Below are 8,298 nucleotides of genomic sequence, written 5' to 3'. Positions count from 1 at the left end.
CGCTGAGAAAGATAATCTGGCTCTGTGTGTGTGTGTGTGTGTGGGTGTGTGAGAGAGAGAGAGAGAGAGAGAGAGAGAGAGAGACAGAGACAGAGACAGAGACAGAGACAGAGACAGACAGACAGACAGACAGACAGAGACAGAGACAGAGAGAGAAAGAGATTGTACTGGGGCTTGATCTCAGTATCTCACACCCTGTCCCTTCAGTTTTGCAGATCAAGCATAGCACTCTGTGCTATCACTTGAGCCACACCTCTACTTCCGGCTTTTTGGTGCTTAAAATTGGAGATAATAGTCTTCAAGGAGCCAGGCACTGGTGGCTCCAGCCTGTAATCCTAGCTACTCAGGAGGCTGAGATCTGAGGATCATGGTTCAAAGCCAGCCTGTGCAGAGAAGGCCTGAGACTCTCATATCCAAATAACCACCAGAAAACCGGAAGTGGTGCCTTGGCTCAATGAGTAGAGTCCATGTTTTTTGTTGAAGAGCTCAAGGACAGTGCCCAGGCCCAAACTTTAAGCTCTGGACCATGGAGAGAAAAAAAAAAAACAAAAAAAGCAGTCTTCAAGCATCTGGGAAGGTGGCTTCGTGGTAGAGTGCTGCCTAGCATGCATGAAGGCATGGGTTCAATTCCTCACATAAACAGAAGAAGGCAGAAGTGGCTCTGGGGCTCAAGTGGTAGAGTGCTAGCCTTGATCACGAAGAAGATCAGGGACTGTGCTCTGTCCAGGACTTCAAGGCCCAGGACTGGAAAAAAAAATCTTTAGGATTTTTTTTCTTATCTGGGCTGGTGTCCAACCTAGATAATCAAATCTCAGCCTCCAGAGTAGACAGAATTACAGTCCTGAGCTCAGATGATATGTTTTTTGTGTATTTAAGGGGGCAAATAAAGCAATCTTGTTTGTCTGAGGCTTGTTTTTTGGTTTTTTTTTTTAGGTTCTTTTTTTTGGGGGGGGGGGTGTAGTCCGGTCATGGTTCCTGAACTCTGGGCTTGGGAACTGTCCCTCAGCTCTTCAGCTCAAGGCTAGCACTCTACCACTTGAGCCACAGTGCCACTTCCGGCTTTTTTCTTTTTGCTTATGTGCTGCTGAGGAATCAAACTCAGGGCCTCAGGCATTCAAGGCAAGTGCTCTACCACTGAGTCATCTTCTCAGCCCATGTTTTTTTGGTTTTGCATGATCAATGCACCCAAACCTAGTGTGGCAATTTCCTCCTAACCCACAGCTATTAGGGATGCTGAAGGGAGAATTACCTGCAGAATGGCTTACACAGTACCACATTCTGATATCTTGTTTTGATTAAAAAAACCAACAAACAATGAAAAAAAAGTGTAAGACAAACAATGCTGGCTCCTGCCTAAATCCTATCTACTCAGGTGTCCAAGTTCTGAAGATTGGAGTTCAAAACCAGCTTGGGAAGAAAACTGTGAGAATATTTGTTGTTGTTAACTTTGTTGGTCATGGGACTTGAACTTGGGACTGGGTACTATTACTCAGCTCTTCAGCTGGAGGGGAGCGCTCTACCACTTGAGCCACAGTGCCACTTCCTATTTTCTGAGTGGTTTATTGGAGATAATATTCTCCCAGACTTGCCTGCTCTGTCTAGCTTTGAATCTTGATCCTCAGAACTCAGGCTCCTGAGTAGCTAGGATTATAGGCGTGAGCCACCAAGGACTGGCTATGAGACTTTTCAATCTAATTAATCAAAAGGACTATGCCCTGAACTCCAAGCCAAATAATGGAGAGAGAGAGAGAGAGAGAGAGAGAGAGAGAGAGAGAGGGTAGGAGGGGGAGAGAGAGGGAGAAAGAGAGAGAAAGAAAGAGATAGAAGAAAAAAGAATGTGCCTATATTATTCTGGAGAAATGCTATCAGGATACACTGGACTACAAATCAAATATTCTTTTTCTTGTTTGGTTTTGGTTTTGCTTATTTGCCAGTCCTGGTGCTTGAGCTCAAGGCCTGGCCACTGTCCCTGAGCTTCTTTTGCTCAAAGTTAGCACTCTACCACTTGAGTCACAGCAGTCCACTTTCAGCTTTGTTTATGTGGTACTGAGGAATCGAACCCAGGGCCTCATGCATGCTAGGCAAGCAGTCTACCACTAAGCCACCTTCCCAGCCCCCTGTACAATCTTTGGCACTTCAGAAAATAATTCAGCACTCCTTTCTATTTTAGCACATGTCATGTCTGTCTGTGCTTGAGTTAGATGCTGGAGTGTTGTGTTGCCAGTGAAGATCTCCACACTGAGCCATGTCCACAAGGCCTTCCTCCTTTCCTTCCTTCCTCTTCTCCTTCCTTCCTCCCTGGGATCCTTCTTTCCATTCTCATTCTTTCTAGAACTTGAGTGACATCTTGATTGCTTTGTACTTCTGAAGCCTTCTCTCTGGGCATTGGCTGTGGCACCGTGGCTCTGAGGAACTCCCCAGAGTCTGGGTCACAGGCCTAAGAATACATCAAGTCCCTGTCTGCATTCTGACTACAGGGAACCCAGGTTGGCCATTTGCCCCACAGGTGGGCACGAGGCCTGGAAGGGTTTAGGTGGCAATGAGAGCCCCTCCCTGGAGCAAGGCCCTCCTTCCCAGAGCCCCTCCCTGCTGGCCAGATGCCAAAGCCCTGGACACTCCTCACAGTTGGCTCAGGAGCCTCAGGTGTGGGCTTTGTGTGTGCTCACAACAGGCTTCTCTGCACTAGGCCGGCCTCTCCTGCCCCCTGCTGGTCAGACTCTGCAAGGTGTCTTCACCACAGCTGTGTCCCCACCTCCCCATGCTGCCTGCCACCCTGGGGGCTTCCAGCCCCTCTTGTATTCAACCAGGTGTGGAAAAGGAAGATGCTGCATTGTGAATGATGATAGGTCTGGGGAGGTTGAGGAATCACTCCAGTGATTCAGAGGTGGATGTCAGCTTCACCATGTGTAGTGTGGTGAGCTGGCACTCAGGGCTGCAGCAAGGTGTGGAAGGCCTCACAGCCCCTGTGGTGAAGCAGTCTGGCCCCAATTGAGTTAGTGGGCTCCATGGTCAGTGCTCAATGCACAGGTGCCAGCGGCTTCCTGTAGTCATGTCACAGCAGGAAATCAGCCACGGGGTCTCCACTGCACCTGGATTTGGACAGGACTCTTTTCCTTTTTTATCTTTTTCTTTTTCTCCCAATCCTGGGCTTGAACTTAAGGACAGGCCACCTTCCCTGAGCCTCTCTGTGCTCAAGGCTAGCATTCTTCCACTTGAGCATTGTCATCAGTTCAGGCTTTTTCTGTGTGTGTGGTACTGAGGAATTGAATCCAGGGTTTCATGCATGCTAGGCAAGCACTCTACCACTGAGCTACATGCCCAGTTTGGGAATAATATTCTATGAAAGACTCATGAGCATTATCCATTCTTATTTAAGCAGGTACTGAGGAGTGAATTGAGGGCTTGGTTCTGTCCCTTCGCCTTTTCCCCCTTGGCTGTCAGTCACTCTGCCACTTGACCCAGCTCCAAGTCTGAGGTTTTGTCTGTCCTCACAAAAGGCTTATGGGAGATAAGCAACTCAAGGATTTTCTTCCTGGGCTGCCTGGAAACTGCCATCCTCAGGACTCACTCTCCTGTGTACCTAGGATTACAGATATTCAACTACTGGTGCCTAAGCGTCACTAGTAATTTTGCTTTAATTTTATTGTTGTTGTTGTTCATGGGGCATGCACTCTGGACCTGGGCACTGTTCCTAAGCAATTCAGCTCAAGGAAGAGCTCTACCACTTGCGCAACAACACCACTTCTGGTTTTCTGGTGGTTCAATGGAGATAAGAGTCTCATGGACTTTCCTTCCGCGACTATCTTTGAACTGTGATCTTCAGATCTCAGCATTCTGAATATCTGGGATTACAGGCCTGAGCTACTGGCACCCAGCTTAATTTTTCTTTTTCTTTTTTCAGTCCTAAGGCATGAACTCAGGGTCTGGAAAGTCTCCCTCAGCTTTTTTGGTTAAATCTAGTCTTCTACCAATTTGAACCACTGGCCCATTTCAACTTTGGGAGAGAAGAAATAAAGAAACTGAAGAGAAAAGTCTCACAGAGGTGCTGGGAAGGTGGCTCAATGTAGAATGCTTGCTTGCCTTGCATGCATGAGATTCTGGGTATGATTCCTCAGCACCACATAAGCAGAAAAGGCCAGAAGTGGCGCTGTGGTAGAGTGCTAGCCTTGAGCTGAAGAGCTGAGGGACAGTGCCCAGGCCGAGTTCAGGCCCCAGGGAAGGGGGAAAAAAAAAAAAACCGCTCACACACCTTGTGTCAGCTGGTTTTGAATGGGGATCCTCAGATCTCAGCCTCATGAATAGCTAGGATTACAGACATGAACCAATGGCACTCTGCTTACAATAACTTATTGTCATAGAGTAAAATGAACAGAGTAAATGACTCCATCAGGATGGGTTTATGTCCACACAACAATACAAGAACCAGGAATTTCCTCTTGTCCCATGCAAGTTGAATGCATTCCACTCAGATTCCTTTATTTTTCTTTTTTTTTTCATTATGAAAATACTGTACAGAGAGGTTACAATTACATGAGCAAGATAATGAGTACATTTCTTTTCAAGCATTGTAGCCTCCTCCTTTATTTCCCCTTCCCATCCCATCCTCCCCCTGACACCCCCTCAGATGCCTTTGATGAGGACACAGGACATTGGAGCCCATGGTGGCCAGAACACCCCACATCACCTTCCTGACTATGAAACTGGAAAGGAGAGGAACTTGTCCTCTCCTATATTTTCCCCTGCAGAATGGCAGAGGGATTGTGTTCCCACTAGGATGTACCAGTGTCCTAAAAGGACATTCAGGTTCTCTTCCAAACAACAGCATGAACTACTCCTGTGCACAAAACCCACAGTAGTTAGACTTCCTTGTAAAGGCATATTGCTCTGTGACTACCCAGTTGCCACTGGGTGCCAGGCTATAGAACTGGTTCTTCTTACAGCTAATGCATGTGTAAGTGCAGATCTGGACCTTATGGGCTGGCTGGAGGTTCCTCAGGATCTGCACCAAACTCACACAAACCTGGGCAAATCTCTCCTTGTTGACTTCACATCCATACAACAAACATTTGTGGTCATAGCTCTCCACAGGGGCCGGATACAGCCCTCGCTGTAACTGCCTCAGCCTGGCTGTGTGGTTCAGCAGGTTCTGCAGGGCAGCCAAGGACATGCGGTTCCCACAGATGCTGAAGAAGCTCAGCTGGGAGCACTGGCTCAGGCTGGGCAGGATGGCAGAGAGCTGGGCCTCAGTGATCCCACAGTGTTCCAAGGCCAGGGCCTCCAGGGTGCCAGACACTCTCTCCAGCAGAGCTTGGAGGGGCCCAGGACCCAAGTCACCCAAATTCACAGTCCTGAGACGCAGGTGCTTGAGCTGACTGGTGCAGGGATACAGGGACAGACACCTCAGGTCTGCTTCATTCAATGGATTTGAACTCAAAGACAGACTGGTCAGAGGATTGAGGGTGCTGAGGAGAGAGCAGAGAGACTGGGGTGAATGGTGGTGGTGAGCAGAGCAGACTCGGGTAGGAGATGGTCAGCAAAGGTTGTCCTGCTGCACCGAGGGAGACCAACCACACGATGCTGCTGGCTGAGACCCCTGTCACTCCACCATCCCAGCCTGATGCCTGTCAGTGCCACCTGAGCCTGGCCCAGGCTGCACCCCCTCCAGCCCCCTCTCCTCACTGTCTGGACAGAGCACTGGGCTTCCTGCCCGCAGGGCCCAACCACCCATGCATCTGAGCATCGCAGCACAGCATCCTTTCCTGTTCCCCTTGCTTCCAGTTTCCATCCTGTGAGCTCAGACTTGCTTCCTATAGAGGAACTCACAGCCACTCACTTCAACATAGGACTCCACAGCGGGCTTCCTGCCCTGAGCACACTCCCAGCATGCACCCTGCTTTCTGACGTCATTGAAGACCAGGGCAGAACTAAGCAGCACCCTCAGGAGGAGGAGCCTCTTCCTGTGTCTCCTCAGTCCCCTCAGCCCCGCAGTCACCCCACACAGTTGAGCCCCTTTCATATCTACCCACCCCAAGTTCAGCTCAGCCCTGTGTGCTCACTGAGCTTTTCTGCTCAAGTCTATCCTTCTACCAATTTGAACCACTGCTTCACTTCCAGTTTGGGGGAGGAAAGGCAGATGATAATAGGTAATAGTCTCATAGGCCATCCTCTCCCTGCCAGCTTTGACTTAGGATCCTCACCTGAAAACCTCGTCAAGCTTCTTATAATGGAAGAAGCCTTCACATTTATCCGTTTGATGAGTTTCCTGCAGCATCATCTCAGAGAAGTATTCGTGTAAATTCTCCAAGATGCAAGAATATACTATTTTCCTCGTAGCCAGAGAAAGCATGCGAAGGTTCTTCATCTGGGCCAGATAAGGAACCATGCTTTCCACTGTTTTGTGATGCCATGAAACATTCACAACCAGCTCCTGGATGGAGTCCAGATGAAGCACTCTAAGAGTGCTTCGTATTTGAGAGGTGGAGGCAAAAAGAACCTTCAGCTTCTTAGAGCACAGCTGAACCTGCTCTCTTCTTGTCTTCACCCACTGGAGCATGTGGGCCAGCACACAATCCCAGGGGCCATCACTGATGGTGACATCCATGAATATCCTGAAGGGGGGCTCCTCCTTCAGGTCTGCACAGTGATTGGCTGCTGGCTTGTCAGTCAGGGCTGCTGCTGAGCAGGCTTGAGATATTGCTATGTACCCTGAGGTCCAGATGTTCATGGACATATTCTGCAGATCTAACACTTGCAGTTTGCATCTACAGGGGAGACACAGGACAGTCTCAGAATAGGCATGACAGAATGACCACTTTCTGCTTAATCATTATCCAATCTAGCCAATATAGCGTACCACATTTCCTCTTGCTATGTCCTAGTTTCTGTCTTTCTTTTTTCTTTATTGTGCACTAGTAATGGGGCCTGGTGGCAGGCCATGAATGCTGTCCCTTAGGTTTTTCCACTCCAGGCTAGTTGTTCTATTATTTGAATCACACCTTCACTTTTGGCTTTTTTGTTGTTGTTGTTGTTGGTCTTAGGGCTTGTTTAATTGGAGATGAGAGTCTGGGACTCTGCTACCCAGGCTGGCTTTGAATACGGGTCCTCAGATCTTAGCCTCCTGAGTAGCTAAGAATGCAGGCATGAGCCACTGGTGCCCAGCTTTGGCTTCCTTTTTTTGTTATTGGGAAAAAAGTACCTCAGGCACTTTGTCTCCCAGGCTGACTTTTCAACATCTCAGCTACCTATGTACCTAGGATTATAGGAGTGCACCATTGACATCATGAAACTTTTCCAAACCTTTCCCTGCTCCATCACCCATGGCCTGCGGCAGGGGGCATCTGCAGTCATGCCTGCAGCCATCCCAGCAACCCTCCACACCCAGGAGCCCTCTTCCACAAGGAGCTCTACAGGAATCCCTGGGATCCCTGACCCCAGGTCTCTTGTGAGTCCACCACACTCTGACTCTTGTTTATCTCATCCCTGGACTCTGGGGTCCTCCCTGGCCCCCAACCTGGGTCCCCCTTACCTGGGCCCCGCTCCCTGCTCAAGCAGCACATCAAGGCCCTCCAGGGTGACTTGTAAGATCTCCAGGTCAGCTGAGCCCACCAGGGCCCCCAGGGGGAGGCAGGCAAAGGGCCAGGCCTGCACCATGGCCTTCAGCACCTCCATGCGTCTCTTGGCCACCACCTCTCTGAACAGCGTGGAGAAGAGATCCAAGGGAAGGACGTCCAGAGCAGAGATGGCCAAGGCCTGGTCCTCTAGCAGGCTCTGCATGGCCAGCTGCCGCAGTGTGGGCAGGGACATGGTGCTCAGAGTGCTGGAGCTGCAGGGAGAGGGCCTGGGAGCACACAGGAAGAGGCAGCTTTAGCGGTTGAAGCTGAGAAGTCCCTTCTCAGAGAGAACTCATCTCAAAGTCCGCATCCCGACCCAGCCATGGGGAGAGATGTCAGTTCATGTTCTTTCCACATAGCCCCGATGCCCCCCCCCCCACGCACAGCGCTGGGACAGAGGGCAGCAGGATGCTCCCCACATAGACAGCCCCAAAAGCTCACCATGGTCCCATCCAGTTCCAGCCACTACTCTGAGCTCAGGCCCCAATTGTCAGGGATAATGAGGAGCCTAAAGGTTAGCCCAAGTTTTGTGTGTGTGTGTGTGTGTGTCTTGTGCTTTGAACTCAGGTCCTAGCACTTTCCTTGGGAGCTAATATCAGTGCTGTACCACTTGGAACCATAGCTGCCTGACTCTCAGCTCTTGGCCTTCTGAGTAGCTAGGAGGAGGGCACATGCCACACCCTAGCTT

The 8,298-nt window shown here is 49.8% G+C and overlaps 1 protein-coding gene across 1 annotated transcript; it reads right to left on the bottom strand.

The window, feature by feature from the left end:
- Positions 1-4,828: 4,828 nt before the first annotated feature.
- On the bottom strand, positions 4,829-7,803 carry LOC138838455 (PRAME family member 8-like). The gene is made up of 3 exons (XM_070037960.1): positions 7,526-7,803; positions 6,198-6,761; positions 4,829-5,372 (listed from the first exon to the last, which is right to left on the bottom strand). Exons 1-3 carry the CDS (start codon positions 7,801-7,803, stop codon positions 4,829-4,831), a joined length of 1,386 nt encoding a protein of 461 aa, XP_069894061.1.
- Positions 7,804-8,298: the final 495 nt, after the last annotated feature.

The sequence above is a fragment of the Dipodomys merriami genome, unplaced genomic scaffold, assembly GCF_024711535.1.
Source record: "Dipodomys merriami isolate MVZ:Mamm:240054 unplaced genomic scaffold, mDipMer1.0.p SCAF_28, whole genome shotgun sequence".
Taxonomy (NCBI): Eukaryota; Metazoa; Chordata; class Mammalia; order Rodentia; family Heteromyidae; genus Dipodomys; species Dipodomys merriami.
Note: the sequence above shows the minus strand (reverse complement) of the source record. Positions and strands in the feature narration are given on the sequence as shown.